The sequence below is a fragment of the Paramisgurnus dabryanus genome, chromosome 8, assembly GCF_030506205.2.
Source record: "Paramisgurnus dabryanus chromosome 8, PD_genome_1.1, whole genome shotgun sequence".
In the NCBI taxonomy this organism is placed as follows: Eukaryota; Metazoa; Chordata; class Actinopteri; order Cypriniformes; family Cobitidae; genus Paramisgurnus; species Paramisgurnus dabryanus.
Genome location: NC_133344.1, coordinates 26,242,541 through 26,267,389, shown reverse-complemented (window position 1 = coordinate 26,267,389; position 24,849 = coordinate 26,242,541). Strand labels below are relative to the sequence as shown.

Below are 24,849 nucleotides of genomic sequence, written 5' to 3'. Positions count from 1 at the left end.
GCTGGCGTTCTCGACGGAGCGCGTGGGTGGCTCTCTCTTCCTTTGGATCTGTACTGAATTATTGTGTAGCGCCGACTCACTCTCCCCTACTGTGGGAGTGATTCATTCCCACAGTAGTGATTCCATCGGAGTGAGTCGACGGGTGTACGCCGTGTGTGGATCTACCAGTGACTTGCTCTCCTGTTTTCTATATTTTTCTAAATAAACTATTTAACTTGCACTTGACTCTGAGTCCGTTTCCTGACAGATGAGCGCGCCAAAAATGGAGTCAGCAAGTTTAGAGAGTCGGGAGGTACAGACCGCCCTTCACCAACAGGGGGCGGCCATCGACCAACATTCGTCGTTATTGTCTGCTGCTGCCAGAGATTTCAGCATCCTGTCTGAGCAACTGAAAGAGCTCAGCAATCGCTTGGACCAAGTGACTCCTCACCATGAAGCCCCAACCTCATCCGGAGGAGCCGCTTCATTTGAACGGGAGCCACACACGGCTACACCCCCCACCTACAATGGCGATCCCAACACCTGCAGATCCTTTTTACAGCAGTGCTCTCTCGTCTTCGCACTCCAGCCCCGTCGATTTTCTTCATCCACTTCCAAGGTGGCCTATGTCCTGACATTACTCACTGGAAGGGCGAGAGACTGGGGTATGGCCGCCTGGGGGGCTAAAGCTCCTTTTACTTTTTCATTTGAGGCTCTCGAGGAGGAGATGTTAAAACTATTTGACCGCTCACTCAAGGGAGACATGGCAGCGGCTGAGTTGGTGAGATTACGGCAACGTAATGACTCTGTGACTGATTTCGCCATACGATTCAAAACGCTCGCTATTTGCTGCAACTGGAATGATGCGGCATTAAGAGCACAGTTCCTCGAGGGTCTCACGCCAGGTATTCAAGACGAGATTGCACTGAGGGAGCCACCCACGTCCCTGGAAGCTGTCATCGATCTGGCTCTGAGGGTCGAGTCTCGCCATCGGCAGAGAGATCTGCGTCGCTCATTTCGCCACCTGATGTCAGAACCAGGGGAGATCGCTTCAGAGACGCCCTCCGAGGAGCCTATGCAGCTGGGCAAGTTCCGAATTTCTGCTGGAGAGAGAAGTCGTCGGCTATCTAATGGCCTCTGTTTGTATTGTGGCAAGCCGGGGCATCTGGCGGCCACCTGTCCGGTAAAAGCTCACGCCCGCCGATGAACCTGGGAGTCTCGGTGGGCGCATCGTCATTTAAATCTCCCGTAAGCAGCACCACACTACCTGTCATGATTAACTCTTTTTCGTCACAGGCGTTGCTGGATTCCGGTGCGGAGGCGTGTCTTTTGGATGCTGGGTTGGCCAAGTCCTGGGGTATTCCATTCATCCCTCTCTCCTCCCCTTTGTCTGCCTGGACATTGAAGGGCCAGCATATGGCTGTGATCACGCACCGCACACCCCCTGTGAGTTTGTTTGTTTCTGGCAATCATCGTGAGGAGATTGAATTCTACATCTTAGAAGATTCACAATCGCCAGTCATTTTAGGTCATGACTGGCTATCCAAACATAATCCTCACGTTGATTGGCAGAACAATGTTGTGTTATCATGGAAGTCTTCGTGTTATGTTTCTTGTCTTGGTCCTGCTCCCTCTCTTGTCTCTTGTTCTGTCTCGCAGGTCCCGGCTATCGATCTCTCAGGGGTCCCGGCGGAGTACTCGGATCTGTATCAGGTTTTCAGTAAGTCCCGGGCCACTTCTCTGCCTCCTCATCGGTCGTATGATTGCGAGATTAAACTACTTCCCAACACTTCTCCGCCTAAGGGTCGCATATTTTCCCTAGCTAAACCAGAAAGAGAGGCTATGGATAAGTACATTAATGACGCTCTTAAAGCCGGTCTCATTCGCCGCTCCTCGTCTCCAGCCGGTGCTGGATTTTTCTTTGTAAAAAAGAAAGACGGGTCTCTTCGTCCGTGCATTGATTATCGAGGGCTGAATGACATTACTGTTAAGAATAAGTACCCCTTGCCTTTAATGTCATCAGCATTCGAGTTATTACAGGGAGCGCGCGTATTTACCAAATTAGATCTGCGCAACGCTTATCATTTGGTACGTATTAGAGAGGGCGATGAGTGGAAGACAGCCTTTAATACACCTTCTGGACACTGGGAATATTCCGTTCTGCCGTTCGGTCTTTGTAACGCTCCAGCTGTCTTCCAGACCATGGTCAATGAAGTGCTGGGTGACATGATTAACAGATTTGTCTTTGTGTATCTCGATGACATTCTCATCTTTTCTCCCTCCATGCAGATACACACTCAGCACGTTCGCATGGTTTTACAACGGCTATTAGAGAATCAGCTATTTGTTAAGGCGGAGAAGTGCGAGTTCCACAAAAAGTCGGTTTCGTTTCTGGGTTTTGTCATTGCCGAGGGAGAAATTCGTCCCGATCCCGCTAAGGTTAAGACGGTTGCCGATTGGCCAGTACCCGACACTCGGAAGGAGCTTCAGCGATTTCTGGGGTTCGCCAATTTTTATCGGCGTTTCATCAGAAATTTTGGTCAGATCGCTAAGCCTCTCACCGCTCTCACTTCACCTAATGTATGTTTCCGTTGGAGTAGAGAGGCTCAGGAGGCCTTTGATGTGTTAAAATCCCGGTTCATCTCTGCACCTGTCCTCTCTATTCCCGATCCGGCTAAACAATTTATAGTGGAAGTGGATGCATCTGATGTCGGGGTAGGCGCCGTCTTATCACAGCGATCGTCTATTGATGGGAAAGTACATCCGTGTGCTTTTTTCTCTCACCGGTTAAACCCAGCAGAACGTAATTACGACATAGGGAATCGGGAGCTGTTGGCGGTTAGACTCGCTTTGGGTGAGTGGCGTCACTGGTTGGAGGGAACCTCGGAGCCCTTTCTGGTCTGGACGGATCATAAGAATCTTGAATATATCCGTTCGGCCAGAAGACTAACATCTAGGCAGGCTCGTTGGGCACTCTTCTTTGATCGTTTCAACTTCACCCTCTCGTACCGGCCTGGCTCGAAAAATACCAAGCCTGATGCTCTCTCCCGTCTGTTCGAAAAGTCCGATTCGGAGAGGACGGAGACCATTCTCCCGGAGGGGAGGGTGGTCGGCGCCCTCGTATGGGGAGTCGAACAGCGGGTGAGAGAGGCCGGCCGGGAGGGGGAAGTTCCGGAGGGGTGTCCAGCGGGTCGCCTATGGGTTCCTGAGCGGTTACGTTCCGATGTCATCCGGTGGGGTCACGAGTCCAAATTTGTCGGCCATCCAGGTATTCGGAGAACGCTGGCTGCCGTCCGTCAGCGTTTTTGGTGGCCTTCTATGTCCACTGACGTCAGACAGTTTGTATTAGCCTGTTCGGTTTGTGCTCGTAATAAAGTATCTAATTTACCACCCGCTGGTCTGCTTAAATCTTTGCCCGTGCCCTCCCGCCCCTGGTCTCATATAGCTCTTGATTTTGTCACCGGCTTACCGGCATCTAATGGTAACACTGTTGTTCTAACTGTGGTGGATCGTTTTTCGAAGGCGGTTCATTTCATTCCCCTGCCCAAGCTACCTTCTGCAAAAGAGATGGCTCAGGTTTTGATTAATCACGTTTTTCGGTTACATGGTATTCCGACTGACGTAGTGTCAGATAGGGGTCCTCAGTTCATCTCTCGTTTTTGGCAGGAGTTTTGTAGACAGATTGGCGCCACGGCCAGCTTGTCGTCTGGTTATCACCCGCAGACCAATGGGCAATGCGAACGGGCTAATCAGGATCTCGGTAGAACGCTCCGCTGTCTGTCGTCACAATATCCGAATTCCTGGTGCGATCAGCTCCCGTGGGTTGAATATTCTCATAATTCTCTTCCCGTTACGTCTACCAATTTGTCCCCGTTTGAACTTTCCATCGGTTATCAACCTCCCCTGTTTCCATCACAGGAGCCCGAGGCAGCGGTTCCGTCTGCGTTAGCTTTCGTACGCAGGTGCAGACGCACCTGGAGGAGAGCTAAGACACTGTTATTATCTAATTCCAGACGAACCAAAGCTGCAGCTGATCGTCATCGGCGACCTCCACCCCGTTACGTTTGTGGTCAAAAGGTATGGCTTTCTACCAAGGATCTGTCTCTCCGTGAGCCTTCTCGTAAGCTGGCTCCGAGATTCATTGGGCCATACAGTATTTCTAAGGTCATTAATCCGGTGACGATTAAGCTTAAGTTACCCCTTTCTCTTGGTCGGGTTCACCCTGTTTTTCATGTATCCAAGGTTAAACCTGTGATGTTTGCTCGCTATAACCCCCCTGTCTCTGCCCCTAATCCCCCCGCCCCTCGTCTAGTGGATGGTGCCCCTGTCTACACTGTTAAGAGGTTACTAGACTCCCGCCGCAGGGGCAGAGGATTTCAGTATTTAGTGGATTGGGAAGGATACGGTCCTGATGAGAGGAGCTGGGTTCCGGGTCGGGATTTGCTGGATCCTGGGCTGATCGAGGACCTCCGTCGGCGACAGGGTGAGTTCCCCGGTCCGTCTGGTGCCGGTCGTGGAGGGGGGGCTACTGTCATGACTGCTGGGTGATCGATGGCTGTGTGATCTGTGTGTGTGTGTTGTTTACCTGTGGTGCCGGTTCCTCGTGTGTTCACTAACTCCGCCCCCTTGTTTCAGTTGATTGTTCACCGGTGGTGTCTCGTTTACCTTTCCCTTTATATTGCACGTAGTCCTGTCCTTTGTTGCGCGCTCATTGTTTTATCACAGTCCTGCTGCCCTGCCTTGTCTTGTCAGTCGCTCTCTGTCTTTCCCTTTGTTACCCCAGGTTTGGTTTCGGCATTCGGGGACACGTCTTCACCCGGACCGCTCGCTTGTTGGAGCATTGGATTATACTGACTTTGTTTGTCTCTCGACACAGCTGGTTCGCTTCGTTTCTAGGCGGTATACCAGCTGTCTCCCTCTCTCCGGTTTGCATCATCACCCGTGAGTGGAGTTCACCCATTTTACCTTGTGGATTATATTGACTCTAATTACTGTTGTTTCTCGGAACCACTGGTTCGCTTCGTTTTTAGGCGGTGACCAGTGGTTTCCGGGTGGTCCTTCATCATCTGGATTACACAGTGGATTATCCGTCTGAGAACTTGGACTTCCATCTCCGCCTGTCATCCACCTTCAGGGCGGCGTGTTTCATCCCTCTGTTGCGTGTGGTGGCAGTGCTGGCGTTCTCGACGGAGCGCGTGGGTGGCTCTCTCTTCCTTTGGATCTGTACTGAATTATTGTGTAGCGCCGACTCACTCTCCCCTACTGTGGGAGTGATTCATTCCCACAGTAGTGATTCCATCGGAGTGAGTCGACGGGTGTACGCCGTGTGTGGATCTACCAGTGACTTGCTCTCCTGTTTTCTATATTTTTCTAAATAAACTATTTAACTTGCACTTGACTCTGAGTCCGTTTCCTGACAAACAATGTAGAAAAGGAAAATGTTGATGAAGTGTACGGTTGTCATGACATTCAAAGGTGGCATACTTGGTCATTGTAATTTTGATGATGTTGCTAAACTAGAAAAGGTAGTTAAAGGGACGACGATAAAAGGGAAACATGACAAGTCCAATCAAAATTGTGAAATATGCACACAGGGCAAATTTACACAAAGTAGAAACAGACAGGCAGACGCTAAAACAACAACCGGAATAGAGCTATGTGGCCCTATAGTACCAGCAGATAAAGATGAATACAGGTATGCGATAGCATTTACAGATGACTACAGTGGGATGACACTACAGTATGTATCTTGTACAACTACTTAAAGGAATTGATAGTAGTAACCAAGCATGTACCAGTCAAGATATCTGAGGACAACCAGGGGGCAATAGCTTTGTGCAGACAGAGAAGTAAACACATAGATATAAAATATCACTTTGTGCGATCTGCACACACAGAGGGGAAAATATCTATAGAATACTGCAAATATGGTAGCTGATGTCTTTACCAAGCCAGTGACAAAGGCTAGGTTTGAGAACTTCAAGGTGTATTTGTTTGGAGAATAATGTGTAAAATTATTATTTTTATTTTTGTAGATTACTGCCAGTATACAGAATTTAAATTAAAATTTTTGGATTTATGTATTGTTCTGTTTTTGTTTGCCACTATAGAAAGCTATAAACAAGTCTTTGAGTGGGAGTGTTAAGCATATTTCACAGTATAAGTGGCAAAGCCATGTTAAATAATCTACGCAGTGACGTCATTAGAACGTGCGTGCCTGAGTGCACTGTATGTTATGAGCATGCGCAAAAAATAAATCTGTTGTCAGTTGTTCCAGAGGAAAGAGACGATGGTGGTCTGTTTGATTTTTCTCCCGTAAATAAGTTATTCACTTTGGTGACTGTGACACACAAAAGACTGCTGCAGAAATGTCTAATGATACAATGTGGAATGTAAATGGGTTAGATAGTTTTTGTTTTCGGCACAGGTTTGCGCATATGATCTGCTCTGTGCTATTGTGTTGGACAGGAGCACCCTGTGTCTGTGCGCGTGTGTGTGCGTGTGTGTGTGTGTCATGTTGAAGCACCTTGCGTGACACTGACACGACTTCATTCACCCCAATGGAAAGCATATTTACATCATTTCTCCATATAAAAACTAGTAAATATATAAACAAGTGTTCCTTTCAGGCGCTTGTGATATCAGGTAAAGGTTCTGCGTAAGGTAGGGTAAGGGATGTATCTAGAGAGCATTTGATTGGACCAATAGCATCAAAATTTTATGAGAGATTGAAGTGTGGGATGTACCCTACATGACAAACTGTAACTTCGAAACTGAATGCAAAATCATGTCAGAATTTTGGGCCATACCAGTCCAGGTAATATACCTGTATATCCTTATACTGTAATATAGTCTTTCTTTAAACACAAAATTTACTTTATATGTTTCTCAACTAAATCGCCCATAATGATAATCGCTATAATAGTGAATACTGTACTCATATTACTGTATATCAGCCCCTATTTCAAAACAAATACTGTTCCGTGTTCTCCCCACGGAAAGGCCAACCCAGTGTACAAAAGGATATTACTCTGTTTTCCACATTTCTGTATTCTTTATTTTTTCTTCAAAAATGCAACAAGGTAATAAACCAAGTGGCCGCACACCGGGTTGAACGTCAATACAACTAACTGAATCTCGCGCTTCCTTTTTAAAGTATTAAAACACCGGTCACATGCACACTCCCCTCTTAAAGAGACACTGCATTATTGGGCCGCTAATATTTCTACATAAATGTTACTTGCAGCATTTATTGCTCTAATATATAATACATTTTTCATTAAAGTGTACATAAAAAATAACAAAACTTGACACAAATGACAAAACACCACAAAACACAACAAATACCCTTCATACTAAAACAACACAGAGCATAAAAATATTTAATGTACTGTACCAATATCACGGTATTTGTGATAATTCAAGCCCCTGAATGTCAGGCATCGAGGAATTTGAATAGCCAGATTTGTTGCCATCTTCAGTCCCACTCTCTATCAAACAGTAAAAATGCAAAATTTATGCAAATACACATTTTAAACAAAACAAGCGTTTAATTTATGCATGTAAATACCCTCCTGATTATTAATAACATTACTGTCAGTCACAACCGCCACTAGTTACCTTTAAGGTTTCATAGGCACCTTCTGTTTCCAAGGCTCGGCGGGGTCTCACATGCAAACACTCCTGTTCATCTTCAACTTTGTAAGGATAATGTGAGACTGACTGCACTGGAAGCAGGTCGAAGATCTGTGATGGGAGCAAGATCCAACATTATCACTTTGATTTGTAACATTTTTGCACAGAACACTTCTAGTTTGTGTGTCTTTCAGCATCAGACTTTAATACAGAACTGGTTATTGGATTAAGTGACGGAAGAATTTAAGATAAAAAAAAACATTTTTTCTTGTACCACCTTGAAGATATGGGAAAATATTTACATGTACTATACATGCATCTACACCTTATCAGCATCCAGACGCTTTCCTGATTCCAAGATGAAAACACTTTTATCTACAGCACTGAGAGCACACAGTGAACCAGGCTGAGCTGACAGCTGTATTGTGTTTGCTTCACCTGGAACTGCTGTAGCAGAAGAAAACTGAAGAGAAACCTGTAACAACAGAAGTGAGTATTGTGTCATTTTATATATAATGATTAAGAATATGTCAAATATGATGTCTTGCCTAGGATTTGTAAAAAATATTAACTCTTTCCCCGCGATCATAGATTACCGCTATTTGATGGGATGGCAGCCGATCTGTAGTCAAGATTGTATACATTATAAAGTACACATTTTGCACAGTAACGTTAGCTCAGTGTACTTTTTGATGCGCTTTAGCTATGATTTAAACTAAGGTAATCTACTTGTTGTTTATTTTGCTTGATATCAGAACTAATCTAAAAGGACTTTGTTGTTATTGTTATTGACCGGAAAATACGTGTGTTCCACAAAAGCCAGTTGTTTATGCTGTTACTGCTGAAACTGTATAGTCATGCGTAAGATCTACGCCGTGGGTTATTCGTAGCCCTTGCGTGGCTCTGAGTAGATTTTTAACAGGGCTTAAGTGCTACGCGGACCACAAGCGCTGTGATTGGTCCACTAGAACCCCTACTGTCAGGTAAAAAACTGCGTCATAGGTATTTCCGTTTGCGAAAGTGAGAACAAAGATGGGCCAAGTTAAGGAGCGATTTAACTGAAACTGCAACAAAAGTGGCTGTTTATTTACTTTCATCACTGCTGGTCTTCGTAAAACATACATGTAAAAAAGACTCTGTTCAGATATCCTTATTTAATGATAAGGCTGTACTGAGGTCAGTCTGGCATTGACTCGGGGTGTGGTTAAAACTGAGACTGCGCGAGAGCAGCAGGAGAAGTGGCTTCATCTTGCAATGGCAAACCGCAAAGTTTGCCGTCTCCGTAAGTTTTATAAAAAAACGGAGCGTAATCTGAGGTTTCTTTGATTAAAGCGTTGATCCAGGACCAACAAAAAATGTTGATCCAGGATCACATCTAGGTGAAATAACGGCGACCCTAAACCATACACCTTCAGATTAAATTTTTCTTAAATGTTAAAAATTACCAAAATTTCAATAGTACAGTATATGTACAGTACCTTGTTATTAAAACACTTTTCAGTGTTGAATTTTTCACTCGCAGCAACTACATTGTCACTGGGCAGAACACAGTATGCAAGTATCTGCACTCCTGGAGTAAGATCTGCTTTAACAGACAGTTTGAATGACACTGTGCCACTTGCTGCTCCATTAGAAGTCTTCACTTCAACCTTCTCATATCCATGATGAACTATCACACCTCTGGACAAGACCTGAGACAAACACACAACACACTGTTAACAAACTGACCAGTTAATACTGTCAAACAGATCTCTATGAAACTCTACACTGATAATGAACATGTAGTATTGATACTCACCATATAGACAATGTCAGTGTTGAAGTTATCAATGGTTTCTCCAATGAAATGATAATGAATGGTTACTGGAAGCTCAGCATCACACTTTAAGGGATCTTTAATTTCCTGTATACTTAATTCACTTAATGTTGGGGTGTGTGGAGTGCTGGGCTGGAACAGCCGAATTGTCACTCCCTCCTTAGAGAAGTAAGGTGTCCTGTGGCTTTGATAACGCAAATCTGGATTTATATTTGCCTGGATAATAATAAATAGGAAATTAGTTTTAAAGAACATCAGATTAAACTGGATTAGTAAAAATGTTTCATACCTTTAGATTTAAATCGCTTTCAGGCAGACTAGATGTATTAAGTGAGAATGCTGCCAGTCCATTGTCATCTGTAGTGAGATTAAAGAGCAGATTTCGGCTCCGGCGCCCCCTCTCAAAGAGATAAACGTCTTTGTTTGGAATCGGTGTTCCTTTAAAATCTGTAACTTTAATCTGTTGAAAAGAAATCAACAATGGTGCAAATAAATCAACAATATTTGCACATACAGCGGGGAAAATAAATATCTGACACATCAGCATTTTTATCAGTAAGGCGATTTCTTAGTGGGCTATTGATACAAAATTTCCAACAGATGTAGCCATCAAGCCAAATATTGAATTCATACAAAGAAATCAGAACATTTAAAGAGGCCCTTTCACATAAAACCGTTTTTACTTGTATTTTTTGATATGTGTTAGGTCCATATGTGTTTGTGTTGTGTCATGAATGTGAAAATTAACTTCCACCTCCTCTGTCAGCTCTCGCCACTGAAAAGAAATAAGCGGAGAAATCAGGTCAGTTTGAAAAGCTGATCAGTGTGACGTGGAATTGATCGAGGTCATTACTATTATGAGCTCTCCAACTTGAGACCGCGCCCACATAATACGTGTAGTTCAGTGAGTTTTCATAACAAGTTACAGCAAGGATGGATAAGCATCAACCGTACCGTATTCGGGCCATTATTTTTCGTCGAGCGACATCGTTCCTATTAAACGAGTGAATCATAACAGTTGCTACATGTTTGGATGTTCAGAAGAATGCTGGTTTTGAGGAGAGACTGTGATTAAAAAGCAATGCTCCTCCAACAATATTGGATCCGGACAGAATGGCGCAGTGTATGTAAGTAAAACACTTTAGTACGTGTCACAGTGCCAGTGAGAAGGCCGGTGACTTCTCTTCCGAGGGACGCAAATTCATGCTTCACACGCATCAAAAGGGTTTATGATAAAAGACACGTGTGTGTGTGTGTGTGTGTGTGAGTAAAACACTAGTACTATGTGTCACTATCAGTGGGGGCCGGTGACTTCTCTTCTGAGGGACGCGAATTCACTCGAATTCATGCTACACACTCGTCGAAAGGGTTTATGATAAAAGACATGTGTGTGTGTGTGTGTGTGTGTGTGTGTTCGTGCGTGCACACGCTGCTACACACGCATCGAAAGGGTTTACGATAAAAGACAAGTGTGTGTGTGTTGAAAGGGTTTATGATAAAATGAGTGTGTGTGTGTGTGTAAGAAAGACAGTGGCCCTCATTTATCATACTTGCGTAGAAACGGGCGTATATGTTGGCGTAAGATTATGCTTACACTCCTCTCACCGCCTGATTTATGAAACTGTGCGTACCGTTGATATTCAGGTGTACGCAATATCTGCCCTTCATAAATGCCGCGGCTGAAAACACTCGTCATAAGAATAACACGCCCATATAAATTCAAGTCTCCACCTCCCCTACGCCCTCATTGTACGACATTGACACATGGAAGCCGGCAAAGAAGAGAAACCAGGGAAGTGGAAAGAAACAAAATTGTTTTATTTGGGAGTTTAAAGAGCGGGATTAAAGACACATTAATAATTGCATGACATTTTGTAATATTTGTATTATTATTTTTATTATTAATGACGCTTAATTGATATTTAGAATAATAATTATTTATTTATTATTATTATTATTATTATTTTTATTATTATTATTATTATTTACTGTTGCCTACATCTAAATTATATGTCTGCTTAATGGTTCGGTTAAGTTTTTTTTAAATAATATTTTAAAATGATGTAGTAACTTTTGTAGTGTGTTTTTCTGTATTTACATACAGTTGTTTGTTAGCTAAGATCCAGTTTCATACGGAGCTCCGGATATAATTCAAATTAACAATTTGTTTCCAAGACATCCACATGTTTTACTAGGCTAATTCATAATTTGAAGTAATAATAATTGTAATAGAAATGACGAAATATTATAATAATTAATCCCAAGGAACAAACTGTTGAATATTGGGAACGAATTTTATATTTATGGCCATACTTTAGACTAAATAAGAAAAATAAGTGTCCATAATGTAGCATAAAAGATAGTTCGTGGCAATGATTTTGTCCGCATGTCATCATGATCGGATTTATGGCTCCATTCAACACAAACATTTTACTTTACCTATTCATGTGTAGCTATTTATTTATCATCGAATGGTATGTAACTAGCTTACCTTTTGATGCATTATTACCATGTTTTCGTAGCACATCCTTGTGCTTTCTTGCAATGTGCCGCTTCAGATTCCAGGATGAATATTTGCTAACTTTTACAGTCTCTCCGCACTTCTTTTCAATGTTTTCTTCCTGTCCAATCTTAACTTTGATTTTTACTTTACATTTATGTATAAGGCTTGAATTCCACAACTTATTGCAAGACGTTTTTACAGATTCTCGAACTAGCAAATTATCAAAGGGCGTTCTGGGTTCAACGAGCGCTGCTGAGCGAGCTGACTTTTTAGAAAGGCGCTTTGATGGTAATATTACCGCACCGCTCAAGGCTCCGCTCCGCTCACATGCTTTGCCCTGAAACGTCAGGTAAAGCGCCCAGGCTCTCAACTGAAGGAATACATATGCATACAAATCAAATGCTTTGGTAAAGTCTCTCAAATTAAACATTGAAGTTCATGTTGCATAAAAATAAACACTGAAGTTTGTAATTATTATGTTTTTTTACAGTGGGTCATAATATATCATATATTTTAGTTTGTCAGTGCGTTTTGTGGTGTTAGGAAGTGTTTGCGCATTTCTGCACTAACTCAAAATGTGCGTACACCACCTCCTGAGCAGGCGTAAGGATTTGAGCGTGCCGTACGCCAACGTCCATATTGATAAATCTCAAAGTCACCGTGGTTTTGGGTGTACGCCAGGTGTACGCTGGAATTTTGGGGTACGCACTTTTGATAAATGAGGGCCACTGTGTGTTAAGACACTCACTTAACATTAAACTGATTACACATGAGATTAAATAAGTATTGAAAGTTAGTTTGACTATAAAAAACTGTTTTTCTTCTCTAACCAGCCTCAAAACCAGGGTACAAAATGGCCTATTACTTATTGCTTTTGATGTTTTTAGATGTAAAAACTATGCAAACGTCATGAGTAGACCTCAGACAACAGTATAAAACGACAGAGGAAGGGCACCTTTAAGTATACAAGTTGAGTCATAATAAATAAAGTCAAATGACACAGGGAATAAGTATTGAACACATGAAGAGAACAAGGTGCAAAATGACATAGAAAGCCAGGGGATCACCTAAAAACTGTCAGTATTGAGAGAGAAACCTTGCCCCCTATCAGTACTAATTGATATCAGCTGCTTTAGTCCTGAATTCAATATTTGGCTTGATGGCGACATCTGGTGGAAATGTTGTGTCAATTGGCCACTTAGAAATCCCCTTACTGATGAAAAAAGGCTGATGTGTCAAATACTTATTTTCCCTCGCTGTATTAATGGTGTTGATCAAAGACAAACAGTTTTTTGACTTACTTGTCCTTCTATAACTGATCCATGTTCAAATGTTTTGGGGCCTAAAACTGTGACTTGGCCAATTTCATAAGTGATAGATATACTTTTAGATTCTTCCATGGTGATTTCTGTTAAATAACAAATGTATGAGTTCTTAACATGCCTTAGTAAAATAATACAAAAAACTCAAAATGAAACAGAAATCCAGGCTAATGTATTATCATTGGGAGCATCAAAGTTTGATTTCACATTAATTTTAATCTTTGACATGGCCTAAGTCAATATTAACGATATTAAGGTTATATTTTTACAGACTGTTCTTTACATTATCAAGGATGACCACATAATGTGTGACTGTAACTGGGTTTGCAGGGGCACAGATATCAGTAATAAATACTTTTGGTGACGTATATTCGGGTGAAAAAACACTTCTGAAATTAAAAGAGGTTGGGCTGGACTTTGATAGTTGATTGGATCGTTTGAAGTTTGGTCATGTTGCTAATTGCTGCAATCTTTTCCCGGACCCCGCCCACCTGCCATATCATATGACCGGTGTAGCAGCCGATCCTGTTCCCTTTAGAATGTCTGTTCCCTTCTTGCTTTCTGTACACCCTGCTGTTTTTTCTTAATATTTATTTTCTAGTTTTAATTGTTGTGAGCTGTATATGTTTGTACAAACTCTGCACATACAGTATGCTATACCATTCAAAAAAAAACACCCAGCTAATCTACAATGTCTGCACATGTGCTGTCAGCAGAAACACTTTATCAACTGGAGGGGGAACAGACATTTCGAAGAGAACAGGATCGGCTGCTGCACCGGAAGTAAAGAGAGGGGAGGAGATTTGCGTTTTTGCTTAAAGATTATGAGACCACATAATTTTTTTAAAATAATAAACCTCACAAATAAGTCATTTGTAAAAACAAACAAACACAATATTCCAAAACAAATGACAGTTTTCATTTCAATTTTATTTGGACTTTTAAAGCCCCATTTAGTCATTCTTAGTGGCATACTGTACCAATCAGATGTTTAGATCTGTACAGCTCACCTGTTCCTTCCTCTATTACTTTCACCGCAACATTAAGAGATTCTTTTAGTTGATGCTTTAATGTCATGTTTAGAAATTGCAATGTATTGACGGTATGTGTGGCACAGCCTGTCTCTTTCATCTAATGGTAATAAATAAATACACACATATTGATTAAAGATTGCACATTTTATTGGATGATTGTGTCACTATTTGTGCTGCATTACAAACCTCAGTAGTTTCATTCCAACACAGCCGATCCGTGCCTTTAAGGATGACGTCTCTGAAATGACGGCAGACATTTACCCAAGATTTACCAGGTACAGGCTGTCCATAAGTGTATCTGTGGAAAAGATAAAAAAGCATCAAAAGCAACTGATGAACAGCCGAGTATGAATTGAATAAAATGAATACATTTCCCTGTAAATGAACATCTTTTTCATGTTCTGCATAAAAAAACACTCACTTTCCGCAAACCTCAATTGTCAGTTCCTCTTCACTGACGCTGACCTCCTTGGGTACATTTACGGTTATGTCAAACTTGGGCAAAACTAGAAGTCGAGGGCAGCAGTTATAGTCAAATACTGTATGGACAAATTCATTATGTTTTAAAAAAATGTAAAAGTTTAAACTTACCATACTTTTTCACCTTAAAATTGTGTGTAATCAGTCTTTCACCAATGTGAGCCTTCAGTGTGTAAGTGCCCTGACGGGCTTCAGGGTTTAAATTATAAGAACGCTGCAAAATCCATCGTGTTGAGGAAATATTGGTCCATTGACCGATCCTGTTATTTTGACTGTCCTGTTGAATATCAAAAAAGACATGGTGCATATATTTAATTATATTCTGACTATACATAATTTAATAAGGATATTTACTATATGTGAATAATCAAGTATCTGACATTCAGATTTTAATACGTCTCGTGAATGACTCCATGGGACATTTGTGTTCTTACCTCAAGCACTACTGTACTGTACTGTAAACAAAAAAGCAAGTGATTAAGCAATCTTTCATATGTACAATGCTACACAATAATTTAAAATCAACTATTTGTTTTCTATATTAAACAGTCCAGACCTGTTGATCAAGGGGTACAAAGTTTGTATCCGTGGTAACAATTCTGAAGTTCACTGTGAAAACAAAAATGTACAACCACAGTCCATTAGCATTGCGCCTAAAAAAAACCCAAAGAGTTTGGATATTTTTCCAACTTAAAACTTGACTCTTCTGTAGTTACATCATGTACTAAGACCGACGCCACCTCAGTCAACAATGAGATAATATCATACACCCAGCACAATGCAGTGTTTTTTGCTAGTTTCAGACAGACGTTGCAGTTATCACTTTCACGTCCAGCACCACGCCATTTATATAGCAAATGCATTTTGGCCAGTTTGTGTGCCCATGGGTGTGCTGGTCTGAAAACGATGTGTGTTCAGGTGCATTGGAGTGTTGCTATTTTGAGGCAACTGAAATAGACTGCGCCATTGAACAACTCAAATCTGGTCTAAAGTCTAAAGTCAATTTTTGTTATTTAAAGAGTGAGTTAGCAATATGTGCCTATAAATGGGGCGACAACGTAGACTTTGCTTATTACAGTACTCACATAGATGTGGTAGAAAAAAAGTGTTCAAGCAATAGGGATAATTGCACCCTGTAGAGAATTGTAAAACAAAACCCATTGAAAAATGTGGGGAAGATTCACAAAGTGGACTGCAGCTGGAGTTAGTGCCAGTACGCAAAGACGTTTGCAAGACATGGGTTTCAGCTGTTGCATTGCTTGTGTCAAGCCACTCTTGAACAACAGACAGCGTCAGAAGTGTCTCGCCTGGGCTAAAGACAAAAAGGACTGGACTGCTGCTGAAGAGTCCAATGTTCTCTGATGAAAGTAAATTTTGCATTTTCTTTGGAAATCAGGGTCCCAGAGTCTGGAGGAAGAGAGGAGAGGCACACAATCCATGTTGCTTGAGGTCCAGTATAAAGTTTTCACAGTCAGTGATGGTTTGGGGTGCCATGTCATCTGCTGGTGTTGGTCCAATGTGTTTTCTGAGGTCCACTCAGAAAGGTATACCAGAAAGTTTTAGTGCTTCCTGCTGCTGACCAATTTTATGGAAATGCAGATTTCACTGCCAAAGCTAACAGTATTAAGGACCATGGTATCCCTATTCTTAATTGGCCAGCAAACTCGCCTGACTTTAACACAATAGAAAATCTATGGGGTATTAAAGAGGAAGATGCTATATGTAATATATCAAATTTTCTGAAATACTGATTTTGGGATTTTCCTTATTTGTCAGTTATAATCATCAAACTTAAAGAAATAAACAATTTAAATATATCAGTCTGTGTGTAATGAATAAATATAATACACAAGTTTCACTTTTTGAATAGAATTAGTGAAATAAATCAACTTTTTGATGATATTCTAATTATATGACCAGCACCTGTATTGTATATTGATTAAACTGATTAATACAGTACTCTTTTTCATCCGTATTCATCAATTATTTGGGGTCTTTAAATAAATTACTCAAACAAACAGCGTCTGATCCATGTTTTGCATAGGACTGTGCTGTGTACTGTTAACTGCCTGAATGTCAGTGAATGAAAATATTTTTCACCACAACCCCAAATACTGCACTGATCTTACAGTACAGAGAGCTTTGCATTATTTACTAAAAATAGTCTTTGAAACATTTAAAGCTTACATGTTTGTCCTGGATTATAGATGGGTTTATCAGTCTGGATAAATGTCAAAGGATCGTAATGACTAAACATAACTTTTCTCTCTTCAGTCATCTTGAAAGACTCCCCTTTAATTTCAGCCTTTATTTCCTGCACTGATTCTCCTTCCACCAATGGAGCCTGATGAGAAATAATCACAAACACATCATTAACAAAAATTAAATAAGATGATAATGCAGCGAACATACATTATGATCTTGTTTATTATCATGCAGATTGTTTTGATGTCAAACCTTGAAGTTGAAGCAGCGATGAAACTCTTCATCTGTTTTCTCCTGCAGTAATAATGTGATCTGGTCATCCTTCACTAGATGAACAGTCATTACAAGACTTTCATTGGGCTTCAGGAGACTTGCACACAGTTTAGCTTCAGATCCTGACTGGATCACTGCAGGAAATGTCACCATGAAAGAGCTGTCGAGAGATTCCTCTGATTAAACTCAACAATTAAATTTTTATGTAAATTTTTTCAAATTGCCAAACTGTTACTGCACAATATGCAATGATATGTAGTATCTTAAGAATGTCTTGGTTACAACTGTAACCTCTGTTCCCTGAGATTATTGCATCATGAAATTACACTTTGGAAAAGAATACCACAGTGTTTGCGCATCTGAATAGCCTGTTTTATAGGCGGCAAGTGATGATGTCACGAGTGCAACAGATATCGGAAAATATTTATAAAAGGGAGGCACAAACAACCCATTTTAGCTTCTGGAAGGCAAAGCAAGTGCTACAGGTGCAAAGAGTTCTGGCAATGAGATGAAGCCTCTCATTCCCTATCTCAGGGAACAGATACAGTCATAACCGAGATGTTGTTCCCTTTAGAGGGAACTCAATTCTGCATCATGAAATTACACTTTGGGGAATGAACGCCCACTATGCCATATTGCAGGGCTAGTCAACTGTCGGCCCGCGGTCCAAGTGTGGCCCTCTTAGGGGCCAGTCACACCAAAAGCGTTTATGGCAGTTGCAGGCGCCTTTTTTGAATGATATTCTATGGGCAGGGCGCGTTTGCGCGCTGTTTATGCGCGCCGAGCGCCTTGCAGTTTTTTGCCGCCTGCCGCGCACGCGTTTTTGAAGGAGCGCTGAGAGCGGAGAAGCGCCCGATGTCATTCGTGTCTTTCCATTGTCCAATCGAATGAGGGGAGAGGCGGGCCTTACGTTGTGGTGAGGGAAGTTTACAGTTGCTTTGAAGAACCGGACACCACTCGCTCACTCTCTCCTGTGTGTTGTGCACCTCTCATCCTTAAACAAGGTCAGAGCAAGCGTCCTCTTTTTAAAGTTTCTGCTGATATGACAGTTAACAGCAAAAGAGCGCTCACGCTTCAATATTTGATTGACAAGACAGCTGACTCGGTGGTTGCTTAGCAATATGAAAAGCCGCGTCGCGCTGCTCTTTTTTTTAAAAGACAGTGCGTCGCGCCTTGCGTTTGCAAGCGTTTAAAGCACTTTTGGTGTGACTGCAGCCTTGTCCGGCCCGCGTCATCTTTGGCCGTTTCTCAATCGGAAGTCTGCAGTCTTTTTAAAGTATTCCACTTGAATACTTTAAAAACGATTGATTATTGGTAAATCAATTATAAACTATAAATATATTCGTAGATTAAAGGTTCTTGCGCTGGATTGAGTTTCTCTCCCATGACAGATTTACGATTAAACTGAAATTTCATTACGACTGCCACTAGGGGGCGAACTCCCGACAGTTATATCTGTATGTAATGTACAATGGAAAGGCTGTTTAACCTATATATAAAATAATTTAAAAAAGAAAACATGTAGTGCAATTTTAGTCATTAGGAGAAGAATGTAACAATTAATTAAAGTTAAACAGTTATAAACATAAGAGCTCTGTGTTGATCTTTTACACTTGTACTTTTTTGTGCAATGTTTAATGTTCATAGTTGTTCATAACTATTAACATTTGGCTCTTACATGTTAAACTGCAATTGTTCTTAAATATTAAAAAAAGAAAATATGAGTTTTCAGTAACTAAAAGGCAACTGGATACAAGAAGTGTGCATCTTTTTTGAAAATGCATGCTTTAATTTTTTTATGTACTATAACAAAAGTACACACACACACACATGCTGGTTTTCATGTTTTGTGGGGACATTCCATAGAAGTGCATTTTATACCATACAAACTGTATATTCTATTCCCCTTACCTACCCCATTCCCTAACCCCAACCATCACAGAAACCTTTCTGCTACTTCACATTTTCAAGAAACATCATTCTGTGTGATTTATAAGCTTGTTTCCTCATGGGGACATCAAAATGTCTCCACAAGGTCACAAAAAATGTTTAAGAGATGTTTATACACACATTAGGACATAACCTGGTTAGCAGATAAAAAAGAGAGGTCTAAGATGTAGTACCTCATAAAAGGTATGCAGGACCACCCTGTAACATCACATAGATCTTGCATGGAGGCCCCAGATAGAAAGGCCTGAGAGGATGCCATACTCCTCGTATAATGTGCCCTGATTAGCAGAGGTAAAGACAATCCGCGCACCTCATATGCTTAACTACTAATAGTCTGTTTGGAGGCGGGTTGACCCATATTTAAGGCTCCAAAGCAAACCAAGAGTTGGTCAGGTTTTTACCAAAGAGAAGACGTTCTCTGGCTCATGAAACATTGTTGAGCCGTTACCCCAGATGTTCCATATGGCCAAGAAATCTAAAATTGGCCGAAGCCCTCCATCCTTATAAAATACCGTGTGAATCTCTAGGAGGGAACATATTCGATGCCCTCTTTTTTTAACACACACGCCTGCATGGGGTCCACCTCTGTAACCCTTCTCTTAAGTGAGAAGAAGCCATTGTGTTAGATTTGGTAATTTCCTCCACTTGTGAAGAAAATGTGGTAAAGGAACCAACCTCTCGAGGCTGGGTTTGAATGTGAGATGTACGAGTTTGTTTCCCTGAAGCGACTGATCGGCGGGACAAAAACAACTCGTTTTTATCACAGTATTTTTTTGCTGATTTGTCAGCTATTAAGCCTGTATTGGTAGAGACTAATAAACCGTGATTCGGAAATTAACATGCCCTGAGGTGTTGTAAACGGCAGAGTTAATGTAAATTAAGTGTCAGGATTTCTTAGATGTAGCTTTGTGATTTGCAATGTTAACTGATCTGAGGTCAGCTCTATCCTTGCGTTTCTTATTTTGCGGCTGCTGTCTCGGCCCCTAAGCTCTGTGAGCTTTTGTTGTTGCCGGTATGAGGAACTGGTTGATGGCTGTGGCTGATTTTTACCCGCAGCCTGAAAAGGAAACAATTTCAACACAGAGCCCTCGCTGAATGACAGAAAGCTAAAATGCACTGTTTGTGCCTCCCTTTTATACCTTCCGGAATTGTGGCACTTGTGACGTCATCACTCGCCGCCTTTAAGACAGGCTAGTTTTATAGATTATTCTAATGCCGCTGTGGTGCTCTTCCCCAACGTCTCATTTTATGATGCAGCATCGAGTTCCCTCGAAAGGGAACATGCATTATTTTGTATTAATAATTGACCACATTTACTAAGCCTAATGCTTACGTAATAGTTTTTCCTCATACACTGAAAAATACCAGACAGGAAATACTATAAAATTACACACAACAGTGATGAACAATGTTCCTCTGTAGAGATCATTTAAAGTGACTTACGGCTCGCTTTGTCCATTCACAGAGATGAACAGGAGAAAGAACAGCAGAAGTCCTTTCCAAAAACAACCAGCATTAAGAGCCATGATGATGACTGATCATTCAGGTCATTCAGTGAGTCTGGACTGTCTCTTTTATAGGTCCTTCAAAAACAACCTTATTGACCATCTGATTAATCATTCAACTATGCCGGTAAAACAGTTTTACAGCTTGGACTAATATTAAGACATTTGTTTATTTGAAAACAAATGTGTTTGAGAGGGCTGTTTGAAAAAATCAAAGCAGTGAAACCAGAGTCGTATAATAATAGAGTTACGACACTCACATAGACGTCCGTTGTAAGAATGGAATGCGGAAGAAACAGCGTTTCATGTAGTGACCGGTAGTGACGCATAGTTCCAAACGCAGCACTGAAGCCCATTCATTTCAATGGCACCTGCTGGTAAATCGATGAAATTACCGTTTCTCTTTACATTTTCGGACATTTCATTAATATAGTCAACAGTGATATTTTATGAACTCTGCTGTAGGTAATGATTATCGTTAATAATAACTAGTAAAATTTTTATATTTTAATGAGTTGTGTATAATTTGTGAATAATATAGATTTAATGGTTTAATATTTTATTACTGGTGGCCATCTACTTTATACTTATCTTTTTTATATATTACGAGTAACACTAGGGGGCAACAGCGACAAGCTAAATGCCTTATAAGAAAGTCACACTGCTCCACAATGCTGCTATGTGTTTCATTGTGTTTGGTAAGTAATACGAGTGATGTATCCTCGAAAATCATGTATAATTATATCAACATTTAATGTGAATTTAAAATATGAATTTAGTGTGTTTCTGTTATGCTTCACTGTTACAAATAACCGCGTTGGCGATCTTTTTTTGTGATTTTAATATAGTAAAAGTGTAGGAATTATGTTTTTAGCAGATTGATAGCCATTTATATAGCCATATTTTGGTACAAAAATAAAAGATAAACTGTGTTGCTGTAGTTGGTATAGATAACCACAGTTATATTTGGGTCACAATTAACTGTTTATCTTTATTAACTGATTTACTGTATTTCCATCACTCCCTAGTAAAAAAAAAACGTTATAAACACAGTAAGTATAGTGATCAATTCCCATTACAAGCTAATATTTACCTAAAATAGCTGAAAACCTATGCAAACAGATTGACGCCCTGCTTGGTTTGGAACTGTAGAACGTTACCTGAATCACGTGACCGCGCGGCGGCGAGATCAAAGCGTTTCGTAACTCTGTTATTATACGACTCTGAGTGAAACATTACAAAAGGGATCAGCTTAAGTAAAAACTCACAGTAGTTTAATTTGTGCATACAATAATAAACGTGTAACTGTTTTATGAAAGTGAATAAAACATGTTAAAATAAAGCAATAAGCCCCAAGAAGCAGTGGGTTACCAGTGCATTTTATAACAGCTAAGGGGTGTTGTTAGGCACAACGTGAAACGGAATTCCTAAAACTTCCTTAGCTGTTATAATATGCATTGTAACACCACTGCTTCACGGGGCTTATTGCTTCTATAAAACGGTTACTTCATATGCATAGCAGGATTTCATAAAATAAAACACAGCAAATAAGTGGCATTTATATTACAAATATTACTCTTCCGCCAAAAAAGTAGTTCCTCAGAATCAAGTGTGGCTGCAACAGATTGCAGTTCCCAAGAAACACAGACGCAGCAAAGACACATAGAAAATATGATTAAAGACTGTGGTGTTTATTTTCATAAATCAACATTCATCTAATTTATACATTAACATTTATATTTTGCAACTGTTGAAGTGTGGATCAAATATGGTAAGGTTTAGTCTAATGCCTTCCAGAAAAATGCTTCTTTAAATAAACATAAAATATATCAAATGAAAGAACAGACCCTCAGCTTTCAAAAAAAAAAAAAAAACTGTTTCATCCTATCATCCAGTTCTCTTATTACCTCTCAAATTTTGAGCTAAAAGTTTAGATAATTCCATTGTTTGTGACATACACTGTGTTTTTAGTGTTGAGTGCGTGAATTCATAAAATCTGTTTAAGTTGGGTAAGATCGCCACCTAGTGGATAATAGCGGAAATATGAATTTGAGGTAAAAACTCCTCAGTCTTAATTGACGAGATAACTCAACAATATTTATTGACATTTATCTGGATATCGTCATTAATTGTGCAATTTTAGAAAAATATGATTAAAGGCTGCGGTGTTTATTTTTGTAAATCAGTACGTAGCAACAGTGTTGTCTGAACCATGTGGTTACCGTGATATCACAGCTTAGAATGCGTTTCAACCAATCAGAATGAAGGGCCAGAACTGGACATTTATAATGTTATTTTTTACTGAATTTTATTTGCAGTCAATCGATAGCATCATTCAGTCAACAGCTTGCAAAAGCAAAACCTCAACAGGGGTAAGAAATGATACACATTTTGTCTTCTAAAAACACTCTTACACATCTTCATACACATAGACTCTGACTTTTGACCCTGTTTAAGCAAATAGGACTCTGCCTGATAATTAATGTCAAGATGCATGCACACCCACTCAGAGATATTGTGGCCTTTCAAAGCTTACCACAAAGGTGTTTGTCGGTTAACATTAAATGTAAATACTTATTGTACCTAAGAAACTGAGTTTATTTTCTGAACTATCAAACTCACATATTTGATATGTATTTTTCTGTCGAGGTAGAAAAAATACCATTGTAATAAGCAATACCGTGCATTTTGACGTCCTTAAATTGCTTAACTTTATATGTACCTGCAATTCTAAGCAATCATCGCAATATTGGTTTTAGTAGTTATCCTGAACCCTGCTCTGTTTATCTTAGCTGTGATTCTTGGATTTGAGTTGTGGTTTTATTTGGCCATTGGATTGATTTTTTAAATCTTGGTTTCCAAATCTGACTGTATGTTAGCATTAAAGATGACGGTCTGTACGGATCTTAACCATGCATAGTAAACAGGTCAATGACATGCATTTTTTTGTCGAGGGCTATTATTTACTATAAATATAACTTGACACAATTATGACTGGTGTCACTTTATTCTATAAAACATGTAGTTTAAATACATTTTAAGTATATTTTTAGCCTATATCTCAAAGTTGTAAAATAGCAGGCGGGCCAACTATTCGTATACAGATTAATAGTTTAAGACAACTATTTAAAATGTTGTATTAAAAATTCAAAAAAAGTTCCTTTATTTTATGTTCAAAAAATTTTCTTGACTTTGGCGTTTGTATCGCATGACATTCCAAACAACATGGTATATGCATATAGCGGCAACCTATAACCACTGAGGGGCGAAGTATCGGGAAGAAGCATTTGCTGATGCGCTCCAGTTGTTCTTTGATGCTATTTATTGTTGCGACATTCATGTATACAGACAAACGAAAACAACAAACTCATAAACAAAAACGCATACAATGATGCAAAACATGTGAAGACATAACGTACTTTTAACTGATGATGAAGTCCATGTAAAGCCACATTAATAGACCAATATAAAGTTCAGGTTTTATGTGGATAAGTTTTACGTGGCAAATTTTTACGGTCAACAGAAAGTAAGCTTTCCCGCTTACTTTCCCCCTGTTCCAATACACACACACACACTAACAAACAGGAAATGGAATGAAATACTTATACAGGTGAACCAACCTAGTGAAATACCATGACCCGGAAGTGCATACTCAAATTACATAATAAAGGTTCAAACATATAGTGCACTTACAATGCATTTGATGAGAATGGGTAGAATTTTAGCAAGCATTTATATTTTTAAGCATTTATATTTTAAAATTTTAGAAAATATTTTCACCCACAGTTCTATTCTACATTGTTTCACACCTTGTTTTTGAAACACTTTTCAGTGTTGAGTGTCCTCTATAATCATTTCGCTAAATGTTGGATTATATGGGGTGGCAGACTGAAGAAGTTGTGCTATTTTCTTTTCTGTAGAAAGGTTGGGTGTTTTGAAGCCAAAGTGAAGTGACATGAGATTTAATTCAATGGAAACCATATTTACACTGTCTGAATTGCTTTTCCACTGCACCAGCACCGCCCAACAAGAAGTTAGCCATTTTTAATTTTGTGTAAAGTGCATAAGGTAAACGTTTATAGGGGATGCATGTTTAAACGATTATCATGCCAAAACAATGAAGCTGCTAAATTTAAAACACACTTTT

General features: G+C 40.1%; 1 protein-coding gene across 4 annotated transcripts in view; it reads right to left on the bottom strand.

Annotated features, from left to right (window-relative positions):
* The window catches only part of LOC135771153 (alpha-2-macroglobulin-like), a 163,034-nt gene extending 142,250 nt beyond the window's left edge, over nucleotides 1-20,784 (bottom strand). For all 4 annotated transcript variants that reach the window (XM_065281252.2, XM_065281253.2, XM_065281248.2 and 1 more), the window contains exons 1-16: nucleotides 20,641-20,784; nucleotides 17,227-17,407; nucleotides 16,957-17,113; nucleotides 15,326-15,378; nucleotides 15,204-15,224; nucleotides 14,881-15,046; nucleotides 14,711-14,795; nucleotides 14,476-14,587; nucleotides 14,266-14,386; nucleotides 13,235-13,341; nucleotides 9,720-9,890; nucleotides 9,413-9,646; nucleotides 9,093-9,305; nucleotides 7,940-8,089; nucleotides 7,600-7,725; nucleotides 7,376-7,469 (exon numbers count right to left, since the gene is read on the bottom strand). In XM_065281252.2, the coding sequence (XP_065137324.1) occupies nucleotides 7,376-7,469; nucleotides 7,600-7,725; nucleotides 7,940-8,089; nucleotides 9,093-9,305; nucleotides 9,413-9,646; nucleotides 9,720-9,890; nucleotides 13,235-13,341; nucleotides 14,266-14,386; nucleotides 14,476-14,587; nucleotides 14,711-14,795; nucleotides 14,881-15,046; nucleotides 15,204-15,224; nucleotides 15,326-15,378; nucleotides 16,957-17,113; nucleotides 17,227-17,407; nucleotides 20,641-20,723 (2,074 nt within the window). In that variant the 5' untranslated portion in view covers nucleotides 20,724-20,784. The remainder of the gene's footprint in view (nucleotides 1-7,375; nucleotides 7,470-7,599; nucleotides 7,726-7,939; nucleotides 8,090-9,092; nucleotides 9,306-9,412; nucleotides 9,647-9,719; nucleotides 9,891-13,234; nucleotides 13,342-14,265; nucleotides 14,387-14,475; nucleotides 14,588-14,710; nucleotides 14,796-14,880; nucleotides 15,047-15,203; nucleotides 15,225-15,325; nucleotides 15,379-16,956; nucleotides 17,114-17,226; nucleotides 17,408-20,640) is intronic.
* Nucleotides 20,785-24,849: the final 4,065 nt, after the last annotated feature.